The sequence below is a fragment of the Chenopodium album genome, chromosome 24 (genome assembly GCF_948465745.1).
Source record: "Chenopodium album chromosome 24, dcCheAlbu1.1, whole genome shotgun sequence".
In the NCBI taxonomy this organism is placed as follows: Eukaryota; Viridiplantae; Streptophyta; class Magnoliopsida; order Caryophyllales; family Amaranthaceae; genus Chenopodium; species Chenopodium album.
Window position 1 is genome coordinate 37,679,170 of NC_137857.1, and position 17,826 is coordinate 37,696,995.

Sequence of the window (17,826 nt, forward strand, 5' to 3'; positions counted from 1 at the left end):
AATTTTTTAATTTAATATTTTTAGTTGAAGATAGAAGAATGGGTCATGGCAAATTGGCAACTTAGGAATCACACTTTTATTACTTGAATCACATCAAAACCATGAAAGGGCTTGCATAAATTTGAACCCGGGCTCGAGTCAGCTCGTATCACCTTTAGATATATATTTTAGGATGTTTTGAACACAAAAATTACACATTTACAAACAAGCATCGTCCACAACAAAATACACTTGATACAAGCTCTTGGAACTGATTTGTTTCTCAAAAAAATCCATTTGCAGCAGAGTTTCCAGGGGGTAGGAAACTTTGGGATGATTTTGGCTGAAAGATGACAGCAGACTAGTTCATAATATTGGCGAAATGACTATCCTCCAGAAAGTCTCGTCTTCATGCACAATTATCTGCCTCTCCTTTTAGCATTGCATCACATCAGATCTAATCATCCCACCAATGTAATCAATAACAATAGGCCGCATCGGTGCAATCACCTTTTGCTTTGAGACAACCACGTCAAGTTTTTCTCTGACAACCTGGAATGTTTATGAGTGTTATTTTAGGCGTCGGAGATACTCTCGCATTTCAGCATGCAGTTCAGCCTTTACTACTAGCTGCATCTTCTTCGAATCATCCCACAATAGAGCTCCATATTCACGTGCAAAATCACAAGCGGACTCAAATAGATCCTAGACAACGAGGAACAGAAAATAGAACGTAAGGTCAGTCAAATAGATAAATTATACGAAAAGATGGCCAAATCATTTAAATGGGACCTCAGCCTTCACCTTAGACGGAAATTCATCATAAAGCTGAGCAGGTGTCATTTCAACTCTATTTAGATCTGATTCCCACAGCCTTATCTGTCAAACAGTACAAGTATCTAATTAAGAAATCCTTTTGATGCAGTCTAATATACAACACTGATGGCTCATTCATTATGAGAAAATATTAAGGGAATGGTGAGTACAATCAATCAATCAAAGCCTTAATCCCATGACATTGATGAGAATACATTGAAGAAAAAACATGTCGGCAAGTGGAGATACATAACTTTAGATATATAAGTAGGAAATTCCTGTGTGAATCAAACAAAAATTATTCCCTGAATTTACTAACTCATACCAACTAGGCTGCGAGAGCAAAGCACCTCACTATATGAACTTATGAATCATCCCCAATAGCAACAGAGTAAACATAGTAGGGGGTAAAAAAAACAATAGTGTAAAGCATTTATCAACATGTCCAACATCAAAGACAAGATATAAAAACCTGATCTGTGACATTTTCTGGAACAGTTGGTACTTTCTCAGCAATACGGGGATGTGCATTTTGTTGAAGAAATGAAACTATCTGCAAACAGAAACCAAACTTCAGGAATGCAATTAGAACCTATCAGAATTCCCTTAATTTTACGTCTATAATTCAAGTGTACAAGTGTCACATAACAAACTTTTGCTTCTAATTGTCTTACTGCTTTGCCCTCCCAAGGCATTTTTACATAAAAAATGATTTGAATGTGAGATTCCCTCCATCCCAAAAAAAAATGGTAGAACTTTGAAATCTTGAATTAATAAGGGGTTAATAAGGGGACTTCCTTTAACCACAGATTATGTTATAAAAAGCTTATATCAGTTCACTATCACAATCAAAATCTATATGGGCACTTAATTTCTAACACAGCATAAATACTGTCTTCTCATGCTAATACAGCATGAAGTATGACTTCTGATGCTAAATTCTTTCAAAAAAACAAAAAATAAGACTTAATATGGAACTGTTTGCCATCTGGGCCAGAAGAACACCCCATCCCACTTCCCACCCCCCCTCCCAAAGGGAAAAAAATAAAAAAATCTCAATAAGAGAACACAATGATATGTTCACCCAAATTTGCTTTTTTCTTTTTTTTTTGGTTAATGGGACCACCCAACTTTCAATATCAATGAAAGAACCCTCACATCTCTTAAGCACCTCTAACCCATGCCCAAAGATATGCAAGATACATGGTCCAAGCAAACAATAGGAAGAGATTCAGAGAGAAAAATCCTGGCCATCTTTCCAAACCATATACACCCAATAAAAAAAGCAGAGGCCATATGCTACCATCTACGCTGTACCAGAACCATCTCCTGCATGTGGTCCTAATAAAGGCTACATATTAACATAGCCAGGACAGCCAAGCAAATATTTGCTAAAAGCCTTAACTGCTGATTTCTAAAACCTCACTAGGAAAGTCCAAGATGCAATTATTTTTCCCAGCACCCTCCTTCGAAGGCACTCAAAATTGACAAAGGGGTTTAAAGAGTAGCTATATGTGATTGCTTACTGTAGCTTGAAAGTTTCAGGCGCACAACTCAGGCTACAACAATACCAAACATTTGTATCCAACCTTTACTAGATTCTGTTGGACCAAGCCAAATCTTTAAGAAAGAAACAAATCGGCTATATTGCAAAGTTTGGAGTTTATCCACATGTTAAGCAAAGCAATGGAATTTAGCTGTTAGAGTTCTGAGATTATACTCATACTAGCTCCTGAATTAAAGAGAAATCATGATGAAAGAATCATTGCCTGTTCTGATGTAATGCCATTTTCAAAGGCATTATACAAGCTTTCTTTAGTAATCGCCCCCACAATCAGATTAGGAAGTTGGTATTCTATCCTGCAAAAATGAGGTATATTTGCTGAGATTAGAGCAAAGAATCCAAATCTAACTGTACAAGCAAGCAATTTTCAGAGCAATGCTAAAGTAACAAGAAATATCTTAAGGTCAATATCAATAACCATGTAAAATATCATAAGGCAAGCACATAAACAAAATTATCGATAGCCAGAGAACAAATTGGACCACTACAACAAATATGTGAATATTGAAGTTCATTAGAAACATGCTTGCTAACCACTAGGCACTAGAGACTAGTAACAGAAAAGGGAGAACTGTTTAAACAAACAAATACTGCAAGTACCTTGCAAAAAGACGCATAATCTCACAATGTAATTTAGACGTAGAATAAGCATACATTCTGAAATTTGTCTCCACCACCACATAACCCTGGAAAAAGAAAACTTGTTAAAGCTAACTAGTAGGCCAAAGGTGAAGTCTTTGCTGTGTGAGAACATAGATCAGCACCTAGGGAAATAAGAATAACTGAAGAAATAAATTAATTGAGATGGATGAAATAAAAATAAATATAATAATAGAACTACATATGAAGTAAGATTTCACATCAAAAAAAAAAATATATATATATATATATATATATATATATATATATATATATATATATATATATATAAAGTAAGATTAAGAACCATCAGATTGAACATGGAACAATAAGTTCAGAGGTTGGGAATGGACATTACAGAGGTACAGATTATCCAAGAGCTTAAGATGAAATATATCAAGCATCTATGTCCAAAGAGGAGGGAGGGGCCAAAGTCTACAATTAAGTTTCAGCAAGATACCTGCTTCCTAGTTGCTGTATCTGATAGGCTGACTGAAAGAGTGGTAGCCAACTTTGTTGGAAGGAACCAACTCTCTTTCCTTCCCTAATAAATCACATGTATATCAAATCTCTGGAGCAGGTAATACCTAAACTATGCATTGGAAACGCAGATAAACAGAAACCTGCTGAAGTTTGACTAATCCCAAATCACTGAGGTCCTTGATTGTATTAAGCTGAACTTCATTCAATGTGTTGATATTATATGCCTGCCAAATATCAGCCCCAAGTGAGATGAACACCATACCAGCTTTATTATTGTAATAAATTTTAGATACTGGCAGAGTCTTGGAAATTTTAACTACAGTTTGAATTCACAAATACCTTACAAAAAGTACTCCAAAGCAAGTGCTAGGAAAAATTCTTCATTCAGACAACAATGCTTTCAAAAATTTGGAAATCTTACCTGCCCAGTCTCGTGAAAACTAAGCTCCAGCAGAAATGAAATTATTGTTGCTGGATCTACACCACGTTCCTACAGAATGCAGCAAATAGATTGATAATTACACTTGCTACCCTGTATGTGGCGAATTCTTCAATATCACGCATTGAAAAAAGCTACTCAGCCAGTAATTCAAGATGGAAATAATAATTCTCCTACATCAGCCCCACTCTCACCATCTGTATGCTATATTACTGTGGCTATATCATAAGTCCGGCTGTTAGAAAGGAACAGTAGCATATATATGCCTATAAGGGATACATTTGAATTATAAGTCGATCAGTGGAATGAATTAGACGGACCTAGATGGAAAGGCCCAAAAAAAAAAGGAATTCTTAGGCACTGTACAGAACACATTGTGTGCATATCAATTTTAGCCTAATGCCTCCAAAGAGGCTCCTGCATTGGGCAAGATATGCAGGGTTAGATCTATGCTGCCCCACACCTGTTCGTGAGAAAAACAAAGAAGTTGTTTGCAATCAACCTTAAAAATATGCAATGACTGTCAACTACTTCACAACATATAACAGCAGACATTTTTTGGCCATAGTGATTTAGTCCACTGTGATCAAGAAACCAAATGATAGTGGAAATTAGTGAGTAACAATATTCAAAATAATAGGGTAGTAACATGTCTTTAACTTTGGTTTTTACACGTGATCATCAAAATCAAAGATTCATATCATCGCCCTCCATAGAGTTGCAATGAAACACAACATATCTACAACGTGAACAGTGACATAGTCCCATACACCAATTTCTGAACTGTAAAACACTAGCTTTAGTCTTCCATAACTCATCCAACTCTGCTTTCCTACATGATACGAAAAATGAAACGAGCATTGCGATTGACAGTGATCTGTGAATGTATTTAGTAATCACAAATCTCTAAATAATATGCTTGACTGTTCATGAAAAGAAAGTCATAAATCTACTTCTGGAAAAGGTGCGTAAATTTTTATTTTTATTTATTTTTTTTTATTTTTTTTTTTTTTTTGGGGAAAAGGTGAGCGTACATCAGTCTATTAAACCAGTGAGCACAACAGGCAATGTAGTCCTTACCTCAGCATTGGCAATATATTCCCTGATGATATACCAGAGTTGTGCATTTGTGTCCATCAACTGTTCAAATATAGACTATATATTAATGCAATATCCTAAGAACAATCGGGAGAAGAAAAAAAAAACTTCGTGAACATACCAGGAACTGGAAGCCATACTCAGTTAACCTTGAGCCTTCTTTCTCTCTGTGATTATAACAAAAAATGTAGAAGTACGGTGATATAGCATATGAGTCAAGCATCCCCTTCATCTAATAGTAGGGTTACAAACTAAGATCCGAGGATACAGGTCTTTTGCATGCAATAAAAATTAAACAAAAACAGCATCCAAGTCAGCAAACAGTTTACTCTTAATACACAAATCAAAAGATATTCATAGTCAGCATAAGAGAGGTGAACTAACCTTTGACTTAAGAGACCACGTTGGAAAACTTTCATCATAGAAGAACTGAAGTTTGTCAACTTTTCTGCTTCTTTGGAGCTGATAAGATGCAGCAGGAATCGCTGATATGAAACCAAGCATTGTTAACACAACCAAGGATCTTAATAACACACAATAGGAACATCTAAAAAATTATTAGGAGCAGACCTAAATTAAATTATAATATCGCCTACAAGTAGGATCGTCAGAAAGCAAATTGCAAAATCAACTCCGAAAAGTTGAAAATTTGCGTCATAGTAGGAATTTGAGGCACAAAAACAACACACCTCCCACTGTTCAAGAGCATAGATCTCTAATTCCTCCGAGCTTGGGAGCCTCACAGCATTTGAAGGCATTGGTTCCCTTGCTAATTTTCCGCTGCAACAGCCAATTTAATTAACACAAAGTTCGATCAGAATTTTACTAGATATATAAGCATCCCGGAATCAAGTGGGGATATACATGGACCACATAAGCTTTTTTTTCCTAAAACCACATAGAAGCCTATTATTAAAGACACATAGGACAGCAAAAAACATATCTTCACTCAGTGATCCAACAAGAAAAACATATTGGCATTAATGCATTTAAAAATAGCAAGACAGGTATTTTAAATAGAGCCATGACCAGTGCTTATAAGTGATAAAGCTCAAGAGATTTGCACTGCTGAGCAACAACTGACACAGGATTAAGCTAATAACTTAAAGCCTACTGAAGCCCATTGAATTTAAATCTGTGAGTAAACTAACGTATATCCTCAATTTAAAAATATAAAAGTTAAAGATTAAAAATTTGCAGTAGCTGTTATATTTCATAGCAATATGACCACCTTTTTTACCGATCTTATCCCATCCATCCCCATTTAATTAAGCATACACACAGATTGTAATTATAGGACTAACTTTAATTATTGAAAAAAACTTCAATTACCCATATATTAGCTGCTTCTGAAGGTTAATCTGAAATTTTTTATTCATTTCATAACTGGTCTCCTTTTTCCTGCAAACAGAATATGTAGAAAGCTAACATCATAAGCCAATTTTCATAACTACAAGTCTACAACCATGTACAACAAAAACTATTAGTGTAAAATATTTGCAAGAATTATAGATAAAGAGCAGCTTAAGGTTCCAAAGCTCACTTATTCTCAAATGAAAAGACCAAAATTTACAGTCTAAAGATACTTTATAAAATACATCCTATAACTTCAGGCACACTACCTATCGACAGTTTCAGAAAGAACTCTTAGTTGAATCAATCGATCAATAGCAACTCTGTGTTTTGAAAGTCCATCTGGAAGAACCCACTCTTCCAAGGACTTGGCAGGTATCGGAGCATCAATGTACAGCATCTGCAATACATACTTCTTGGCCAAAGGCGGCAAGGACCTGATTCACAAACCACATCAGCCATGCGTAAGTATAACTAAATCATCCATGATTCCATCACAGCCACGTTTTCACGTATGCTCTAACATGAAATCTTTCCCATTTCACTTGGAAATGTTGGCATTACTTCTTTGATGACCTTGGAAAGGATATATTAAGGAATTTCAATGTGATTTCAGTAATGCTTCCTCGGATTACAAGCTTTCCCCAATGAAATGCTAGTGATGTTATATTTTTGTTAGATAAAGTTGTACTATTTGAATAGATTTGAAAAGGTTGCACTATTGGAATACATTCACTTGATATATTTCCCAAAGACATACATGCCTTTCTTGGTCGGACCAACCCCACCGATGATAACCAATCCAGCCAAAATCCCTGCCTTTACCATCATGACAGCAAGGACTCCTTCAGATTTGGCAAACCTTTCTAGGTAGAGTAGCCAAAGGGCTTTCAGGGGTAAGAATAACTCAAGCTAAAAGCAAGAAAGGTAGGAAACTAGCAAGTACTAACTTGCACCTTACTCGGAACATGGGAATATCACTAATTCACTATGGTCAAACAAATATCTACGAAGTACGAGTACAAACTTATTCAAACTTCATTTTTCAAACAACTCAAACTTCCCTAGACCCCTCAAAATGCAAAGCATATATCGAATTCGATAACGAATGCGAAAGTGTAAATCTTTACCAATGTTTCCATACTGAGAGACCATAATATATTCACTGATAAAATACAATGCATAACAATTACTTCTAAGCAAGTTTCTGCAATATAGGGCATTTTCATAACTATAACAATTGACTATAATTTCATACAATTCATCAAAAAAGTTCAAACAAATCATATAATAACTTCAAACCCACTAAAAATACAGAACATAAAAGAAAGAAATTAGGGAATACCTAAGAATGGCTTCACAAATAAAGGGGTTAGCGTAAAGCAAATCGAGCTTAACAGCAGGCAAAGATGCAACCATGTCAATGAAATTCTTGGCTATAATTCTAACTTGCGGCATTGTAAATTAACAATAATTTCTGCAAAATTAGGGGAAATTTTGTCAGTGATCTTAGGTTTTAGTGACAAAAGTCTAAAATTAAGTGTAATTGTATGAAAAATAATTTTTTTTTTTTTAAAAAAAAAGCTTTAATAAATTTCATAAGAACAATTAATGGTATTAATTAAGAATTAAAATTACAGAACCTGGATTATTATGGTGTAGTGATACCGATGATGCGCAGGTTGGGACTTGGGAGGGAGGTAGGCCTGGCAGCAAGAGTAGAAAGAGGAAGCTAAGCCTAAAATCACCCAATTGCGTTTCTTTTTACAAAATTTTGCATATTGTCTATATCAGCAAGTAAATCGATTTATTTTGAGGGCGTGTTCGGCAAAATAAGTTATAGTCATAGTAGAGGTGTCATAACTACACCCGATCCGACCTGAATCGAAACCGACCTATAAAAATATCCGATTCTGATTTGGACTCGCATGAACATAACAATTTTAGCATGACTTAATTTTAAAAATTAACCCGACCCGATCCGATCATTTGAAATGGCACCTCTAGCTAATAGGTTAGTAACTATGTAAAATTTTTTGACAGTGGTGAAAACAAGTTTTATTAACGAAGACACTTACATACCCACTACATTTGGTATATACTTTGTGGATATGGACACGACACTGGCAGACTTACAATACTTAAATACAAGTTCATGACACTGACTCAAAGACGTGTAACTAGAAATACACGTGTAATTGCTAACATTGGAAGCAAACTTTTTTAGGTAGGGTGGGGGGATCAGATTCAGGGGTTTAACATTCTTCCTATTCTTGCCAATATGGGACCTGCAACTAGAAATCATGTTAGTAGAAATGGTTGGGACATCATTGCTTGGGATTGTCCTTCTTCTCTTTCCTTCCTTCCATTGCTGAGGATCCTTCCTTCTAACTGAATGTCAACTTATCCTCAAATTGATGTTAGCTACAAAGTATAATCTTGAAGTGATGTATAAGATATAAGTGTGTAGTGGTGTAAATATATGTTGATGGTAACAAACTTAATGAATTCGCATATAAGTTTGAAAGATGACAAATTCAAAGGTAAATTTCATAATCAATAGGTTTTTACTAATGATACTGCAAAAGCTAAAGGTTTTTACTTACTCAAATGTTATTAAGGCACTAAAGGCCCAAGGGTCCGATTCTAGTCCAATTGCCTTCGTTTTTATAAGGATGTTTTATGTTGCCCACGAATTGGTGAATTGTTTATACCAAAATTAGAACGTCTTTTTTTTTTTTTTTTTTTTGACAAGGACATACCAAAATTAGATTTTTTTCGTTTTCTTCACTTGTAGATTCACAGACACATTCTATAGTTCCATCACCAAAGAATAAGAATTGTATCAGATTCATAAGCATTTTAGCACTCCGAGCAGTTGAAAACCCGAAGAACCTGCATTTCTTAGAGAGAAAGCTCCAAGAAAAACCAATAGCTAGCTTTACTAAGGCCCCTCTGGGGGGGACTCAGCCACTTGACTAAGAATATATCAGAAACACAATTACATACTCCTCAGTTTCTTTCAAAACGCATTTAATGGAACAATGGCACAATCCAAGCATACAACTTTTAGGAGTTGAGGATCAGCTAAGGTTTCTATGTATAAATGCTAAACGTCTCGGAGTTTGCAAAATTTCCATCAAAAAAAATTTCAACCAGATGAAGAAAATTAGAACCTGCTGCAGCTGGCCAAAGCATGATCAGTTGGAAAAAAGGATTGATCCCTTCTCCCGCCACAAAAATGAAGACATGGAAGAAGAGGAAATAATTACTGAAAGGCCGTACCGAAAACCTTTCTGTCAAAAATTAAATGTCTGCCTATTTTTGTAAGTATTCTAAATCTAATTTACCAAAATGGGTTCCCTATAAGTATGACTCCAGATAAGAGGTTAAGCAGAAGTGCCAGGCACATTATCCTCAACAGGTGCTTGTGATTCAGCAAATTTTTTGGCCGGCTTTGGCACTGCAGGAGGTTTACATGGCCTGTTTGGGTGGCACTCTTTAACCTTCTCAGCGGGCACCTCAAACTGCAAGACAGATAAACAAGGGATAAACCCATAAAAAAAAAATTAAAATCAAATCCTTTCATGTACATATTATTCAACATATCACTTATCAATGCAGAGTGGAAAAGGCATTGTTTCAGAAAGCTCAGGGATGTCAACTGACCTTGTAACCACAACCGGCGACACAAGCATGGAAACACTCCTGTAAACAGACAATAAGAACGCAAAAGAGAGATTTTAGTTAACGATGAAATCACATTTCAATTTGGAGCACCACTTATATAATCATAATTCAAGGTTGATAGTTCCCTTCCCCCAATAATATCCATTTTTAAATGGCCTTCAGATGTAATTACAGATAATTTTTTGAGAATCTAAAGGCCTTTAATTGCAAACACAAAATTGGATTATTGAGTTACCAGGTAACACAGTTTAACATAAAGATCAGTAGCATCTGAGGAGGGAGTTGTTTTATCAACAGAAGCAAATAATGGGATTAGAAGTTGCAGTTAGTAAAAATAGAAACCTCAGAGTAACTTGCATCCCCAGGAGAACGATCAATATAAGCACTCCACTGCTGGTCCTTTAAGACTGGGTCCTTGTAGCATATCTGGTCACATTCACTCACACCTAAATGCCATTAAAAGTAGATCATACACCTTGTAAAATTTACTAACAATAATAATAATAAAAATTAAAACTGATGCAGTGATTCAACATAAGGGTTAACATCAATAGCCGTTTTCTCCCAGGGCTCTTGGAGTTGCAAATGAAGTTGCTTACTCAGCATGATTTCAAAAGGCAATAGATGACAGCAAATTTCTATCAGAAAATATCAATCAGAGGACAAGTACAAAAGAATGTGATAGTGATACTACCAACAATATGTAAGCATTTGCACTCTTTTTGCCGAAACAGGAGAGACAAACAAAAAGGGTCCAAAACAAATATAGAAATAAGTGCATTGTTGCAGCACTAGCAATGGTTGCTGACTTGCTTATACTGCCTTTTTAAACGATTGCATGAATAGCCTATACATGGGATTTTTTTTTAAAAAAAAAAAAGCCCGCTATATAATCCCCTTAATAGACGTAAGACATTCATGACTCATCAAGCTTTTTAGCCAGTTACTATAGAGAGCTTCTGTTATATAAATAAAAATTTTACGTATACACAAGTCCAACCCTTCATATAAGTGCTATATTAGTGTATAACGTGCTTTTTTCCATTCTACTCGCCTGATCAAGTGATGTCTCAATCTTCCAATAATTATCCTTTCAATACAAGAGCAAATATGCAACAGCAATCAATTCTGGACTTTCGGTAACCTGAAATTTTTATAACAGTTACCTAAGTTTGTTATTTAATGATATTCCAATGCTTCACCATCACATATTAAATAGGAGTATAGGACATGTTATTGGGTTTGAGATTCTTTCACAGCAACTAAAGGGAAGACAGTTCGCCCACGGCTTTATACTGTCAAAATTATGTCTGTCCAAGAATCCAAGGTACGACAAAGAACACAGAACATCAAAATTGAAGGATGCCTTTATTGCAAAACTGCAGGATCTTGGGAAGACTTAGCATTGAGAAGGAACCCAGGTATTTTACAAACAAGCACTTTCCAGGGTTGAAGCCTTGGCCGCGCCTCAAACCTCAATAAGGAATCCTTAAGTCATATGATGACTTCTGTCCAGGGGTCCAGAGGACAACATATACTAAAAAATCAGTTGAGTTAGTTAGGCAACGTTAATCCAATCTTTTATAGCACTTCCCCATATATGTCTAAGTTTAATCTTATAAATCATGGTGGTGAAATTAAACAGTTACAGAAATGGAATTTCTGAGTGCTGATATGTACTGATGTAATTAAATCGATAAGGCTGGACATCATTCATGACTTGGTTAACACAAAGATATTACTGCTTCCCCTAAATATGTACATATACATACCGCATTTAGCACGAAGACAATGTTAACAACTGCTCAAATGAGTTTTATAAAAAATTTCTACGAACCAGTCTAGACCTCCTTTGGTGTTCACCTACTGTAGAAGATATCCTAAGGGAAGGATATGAATTGCATAAATAGTTGGATATTGTCAGAAGTTGGTCAGAGGGAATGCCCGGAAGGGTAATAGTGGTAAGTGGTAACCAGCAGAGTAGTTTGTTAGAGGGAAAATTAGGAAGCAGGTCAGCTGTGGCCGCTGATGTAATATATATATTAGGGAATCTTGTATGGAATATTACGATTGTAATGAGAGAAAGTCTACTGGGAGAAACTATGCCCCTCAGTGTGGTTGAGTTGTAAAAAGTGCTCTGATCATCTAATACAAATTTTTATCAAGCGTTCCCTAATTTCTTCGTTTCATCTTTCTAATTATTACATACTTCATAAGCTTGTTAATCAATTTAGCTGGGAAAACCAGATTCTTATCAGAAATAGATTATATTTAAAAGATAAAAAAAAAAAATACTAACTGAATATGATACTTCACTAAATCACAAATTTTAACTTTCTAATTCCCCATAGCCATAAATAAAATTAATAACAATGAAGCTCAGTCAAACAACAAAGCCTCTGGCCTGGAAGACCAATTTGATCTATCTCACCGAGCCAGGGGAAATGCAATCAATTTAATTGCAAATATGTGTTTGGTTATGGCCAATCCTCTAATAAATTGTGATTCAGACTTCAGAGTGCCTTGTGTCCAGCTGAGAGATGTAAACCAAATCAATTATAGAAGGTAAAAATTTCACTCCTTTTGTCCTTAGATAAAAGCCCCATTTTCCTAGGCATGCAAATTCAAGAAAGGAGAAGTAGTGGGAGTATTGTTGACTGAGGTTAATAAATAAGAAGTTAATGTGAAATAATTTATTGTTTTAGAAGAAGCGAGAGAAAATATAGTTGTTAATGGGGTTTTTTTTATTATAAGTAAATAAAAAAGAAGTTAGGCCTTGTACCTCGAAACAATAACATAGAGTAAAAGTAATTTAAGTTTAGTAAAATAAATTTAGTTCAATAAAAATAAACAACCTTCAGCAAAAATAATGTTAGTACAGTAAAAATAAGTTAAGTTTAGCACAAATAAGTTCTATTCTTCTATTCCGTAAACATTCATGACTTTAACTAACAAATATAATAGTGAATCGGTAAAATAACTTAAGTTCAACCAAAGTAATTTAAGCACAACAAAAGTAATTTAATTTTTAGCAAAAATAATTCAAGTTCTGCAAAATAATTAAGTGCAATACATATCAAGAGAAGAGAACGGGGCGGTTTTTTTTTTTTTTTTTGAATTTCATTTTAGTACAAGAATTTTGGAGGAATATAAGCATTTATTAAGGGATGTAGGGAGTAACATAAAATGAGTACAGATTTTCACACCCCTTATAGGACCATGTTCTGTAGAGTTGAAAGAGGTATGACAAAAAAAAAATGTCAAAAGACTCAAAACTATACATTTGGTTCCCATACTCATGAACACAATGACAAATTATATTACACATACAATCCTTCGCATCTAATTACTACCTCTGTTTGGAAAGTTCTTAACACTTGCTACTTGCACACAAATTAATGTAATTGAAAATGGAGCGTTGATGTGGTGAGTGGATGTAAAAATAAGGTAGATAACGTAAAATAGTATAAAAGTGCAACATTATGGGGTATGAGGGGTAAAGCAATAGAAAAAAAAATTGGAATAAAGTGAAAGTGTTAAAGAACTTCAAGAACGAACGACATCAGAAATGAGGAAGTATGTTATAGAATTTATTACAAGTAGATTTTATATACAATTTACTGTAAGTGAACAATTTTGTTAGCCCTTTCTTCTTTGCTTTTGTCTTTTTGACTATCCAGGTAGCACATTCACATCATAACCTTAATCTTAAGTTATTTGCTCTATTACCAATTTGTTATAGAAGATAAAAGATAGTACATTGCAATTTGACACAATTAATCTATCCAATACAGCAAACAATTCTAGGCTTCGAAGTGTCAAATGCCAAACAAAGGGAAAATTAAATTATCATTCTATTTCCTATCTCGCCAATGTGATGTGCTACTATTCCTTCTAATTCAGTCAATTATCTTCCTCTTTAAGATACTAGTCATTACCTATAATGCTTTCTTACCATAAGCCTGAAGCATTACTTAATCTTTTTACTATAACTAGACAGCCTGTTTAAGACAAGCAAACTATTGTTAAACCAGAAGAATTAGAAAACATAACAGTTATTCATCACTTCATCAGTTGTTCAATAGTTACCATTACCCATAGTCAGATGTGGCTAAACACTGTTGCATTACATCCATATATATAAATATATTAAGCAATAAGCTAACTTCCAACTCACTAAAGCATGGAGTTTACCTCATACCCAGACTCCACCATGACAACAAGAACTATATAAAAAAAACAAATTTTTTTTGATTCACATGTAGTATAAAATACAACAACTAAATTAGATCAAAAATCAAGCAAAGGAAAGGTGCTAAAACATATAAAAGTACATTTGAACATGACATTACTTAAATTCACCCAAGATTATTGAAGAGTAATACTCACACTCAGCCCATGTGTCCCCATCTGCACCACATCCCTTTTTGCAAAATACTCTCCCTACAAAATACACAAAGTAACACGGAAAATTATGGTCACAAAACTAGTCTAGGTAGCATTAATCATTAATAAGAACTTTAACAAGATTAACTACTCTTATCAGTCAAAAGTAAAATGAAGCAACTAGAAAGATGTCAGATATCAAATTACTAGTAGCATATAAATGAAATACCCCAAAACTATTAAGCTCGTTAACAAGAATTTAAAGTTGCTTGACACATTTTCTGCAGCTACGAGTCTACGACTACTTCCTCAGATATAATATATATTAAACCACAAACCTATAAGAGGTTTTAAGTGTTAAAATTTTCCTATGAAGACATATAGAAGCAAAAGTATGTTAGAAGTGAACACCTTATCTAATTCTTGGAGACATGGAGTAGTGTAGGTTTTTTAACAGACAATCACTCGAGCCGTTCTCAAATTCAATGAAACATTAAATTAAATGTTGAATATGTGTAGAAAAGACAAAAAGGTAAATAAAGAATAAATAATGTGTTGCACAAGAGGGCAAAAGAATAACAACCCGACAAAAAAAAGACCTCTCTTAAAGACAAACTTAAGTCAAATCTCTACCAAAAGACTATCATGATAAATATCAAGCCATCTAACATCAACTATACTTCGCATACTATAGGACTAAGGCTTTGTTTGGTTCATTTGATTTTGCCTTAAATGATTTTATCTAAATCTATTAAATTTTTTCTAAACTTTTTTCATTTTGTCTAAACTTATCTGAACTTTTTTTTTTATTTAAAATTATTTATTTGAATTTTTCTGAATTTATCTTGGCTGAACTTATTTGTGCTTATTTTGTCAGAATTGTGTTTGAAATTATTTGTAATAATATAAGTTTAAATCAAATGAAACAAACAGACCCTAATACACAAGACACAAGAATGTACTTATTAAAAGAATGGATTAAAGAACATGGACTTCATGCATTGAACTTTAAGTGATGAGTAAAATAAGTTAAGTGTTCCCTCAAAAAAAAAAAAAAAAAGTTAAGTTATTTAGCAAAATGAGTCTAGTTAAGCAAGAGTTCAACAGAAACTGGTTCTTTTCAGCAAAATTAGTTTGATTCAACATAAGTTAGTTGAGGTGTGCATAACGTGTAACTTCTACTTTGTGAACCTAAAATCATAAATGCCAAGTGCATTTGTATGTGATAGTATCACACTCTAACAATGTTTAAATTTCTAACTGAGCCTCCTCATCATAAACTTATATGTGCTTCAGCAATCCCACATTGGTTTGGTTTTTTTCAAATGGAAATTTTCAAATGCATAATAATATTCCAGAATCTTTAGAAAAATATATAATTTTTAAATGGAAACACATAATAACTATATTATTTTCAAAGTGAATAAATGAGAGGATTCTAGTTTTACAATGTTTGGTTGTTGATAAGGAAAGTGTGGAAAAGTATAAATGAGCAGATGTAGGTAAATCTACAAGTTATATATTCCTTGTTTTGTTTTCCATAGTTTTCCTTCAAAAGAAGTGATGCAGAAATTAAGGAAAACTAAGAAGTGATGCAGAAATTAAGGAAAACTAAGGAATTCAGTATTTTAACTTAATAACACCCTATCGGCCTATACCAAACAAATAATACTTTTACTCAGTTTTCCTTATTAGTGTCTAATTATCTTCTATAGATTCCTGAGGTTCTTCTTTTCTAAAAATTTCCATATATTTACTTTTCCCCATATTTCCTCATTTAATTCCCAAACCCATCCCTGAATTAGGTGTTTTTGGTGTTCTCGTTGAAACATGCAAGTGTGTAACACTATAATTCAACTCTGACCATAGAGCAGGAACAAAGAAAAGCCTTAACTAACACATTGCATTATTACATAATAATTTAAGTTCAAATTTTACATGAACATACTTTAACAATCACAGGATTAAGTCTGAGTTGCATCTCAGTTTTTATGTTACCATTTCCGAAAAAAATAGAGAATCTTCAATCTTAATACACTGAAGCTCCTATATAATAATCAGCACTACCAGCAATAAACCAGTAAAATTCATGTACTCATCATGACCAATAACAATATCTTTGTCTGGAAATGGATAAAAATCCAAATTTTCCAGCACAAAGATTTTGATAGAAATGCAAGCACTAAAAAAGATAAAGATCATACATTGCTGATGAGGATGGTTATAGCAACTAAGAAGAAAAGGTAAACAATGACTGGGAAGACACACGGGTTTACATATGACAACATATCTATCATCCAAGTAAAAACATTCTAAGTTCTTCCACCATGACTAGCGAAACCATAATATTCAAGGAAGAATAACTCTGTATTAGACAGGATAATTTTCTCATATAGGGCTCATGAGGAAGCATAATGGCACATAAGCATTAGCCTGCAGATGGTACAACATCCTAAAACAAAACCAATACTTCGTACCTCGCATCCCCATTATGTTACTCGGATACTCAATTTACCTCAAATACATGGACATTTCGACACTTCATATTCGATCAATAAAATCATACGTTCTCAAGTCTAGCACTTGGACACAAACCCATGTCTAATGTGAGTTTCCACGTTCGAGTAACATAGCACACACATGTTCGACAAAGGATTACCTATCTTCGATTTTTCAATATTGATCATTCAAGATCATTTATTCTCATTACATGTAATTCAACCAAATAAGCTAACCAGAACAAAAACTAAGCTGCTTCCAGCTAATAATTGATAATGTGGATACAAAATTAACCCAATTCCAATAGATTAGCAATAACATTTATAATCACCAAAGCATGACTATTATAAGTTATAACAGAACATGAAAAGTTAATCTCAGTTTTGTCATGATAACCTAAAACCCACAAAAAACTATTCCACCAAACAACAAAAAGATTTAATAATCCATCTCAAAAACTAACAAAACCCCAGAAAAAAAAATAAAAAAAAAAAAAAATTCAAGTAATTAAACAAAACAAAGAACAAGAATACAAAAAATAATCAAAAATTAAAATAAAATAACTAAATTGAAGAGAAAAAAAACAAAAGGAGAAATGGAATTACAGGGAATCTGGGTAAGAGCAGCAAATTTGTGGGTGCATTGGGTGGAGCAAGGTGATGTCCATTGCTGAGGAATTATGTCTCCAATCTCTTTCATTTTTAATTTATTTTTTTTTTTTTTTTTATTTGGTCTCAATTCAAGAAATAAATTTGTGTATAATTCTCAATAATAAAATCAATCACTCAAAATCAAAATTAAGGTTTTTTTTTTTTCTCTTTCCTGCTACAATATTTTGACTAGCCCTAGAGGAATTGAAAGAGGGGCGAAAGAGGGGAAT

General features: G+C 33.9%; 2 protein-coding genes across 3 annotated transcripts; both read right to left on the reverse strand.

Annotated features, from left to right (window-relative positions):
* Positions 1-98: 98 nt before the first annotated feature.
* LOC145610177 (general transcription and DNA repair factor IIH subunit TFB2-like) lies at positions 99-8,129 on the reverse strand. Of its 2 annotated transcripts, XM_081665456.1 has the most exons (16): positions 8,015-8,129; positions 7,717-7,848; positions 6,641-6,808; positions 6,351-6,419; positions 5,708-5,798; positions 5,403-5,503; positions 5,140-5,185; positions 5,001-5,060; positions 3,903-3,971; positions 3,622-3,705; positions 3,459-3,542; positions 2,960-3,045; positions 2,565-2,655; positions 1,268-1,348; positions 784-858; positions 99-684 (listed from the first exon to the last, which is right to left on the reverse strand). In XM_081665456.1, exons 2-16 carry the CDS (start codon positions 7,827-7,829, stop codon positions 550-552), a joined length of 1,353 nt encoding a protein of 450 aa, XP_081521582.1. In that variant the 5' UTR covers positions 7,830-7,848; positions 8,015-8,129; the 3' UTR covers positions 99-549. The 2 variants fall into 2 exon arrangements, with proteins under 2 accessions (XP_081521582.1, XP_081521583.1); XM_081665457.1 differs by lacking the exon at positions 8,015-8,129 and having other exon boundaries at positions 7,717-7,949.
* A 1,286-nt stretch (positions 8,130-9,415) lies between these two features.
* Positions 9,416-17,826, reverse strand: LOC145612127 (uncharacterized). The gene is made up of 5 exons (XM_081667498.1): positions 17,552-17,826; positions 14,451-14,504; positions 10,404-10,507; positions 10,041-10,079; positions 9,416-9,898 (listed from the first exon to the last, which is right to left on the reverse strand). The coding sequence occupies exons 1-5, from the start codon at positions 17,643-17,645 to the stop codon at positions 9,761-9,763; spliced, it is 429 nt and encodes a 142-aa protein (XP_081523624.1). The 5' UTR covers positions 17,646-17,826; the 3' UTR covers positions 9,416-9,760.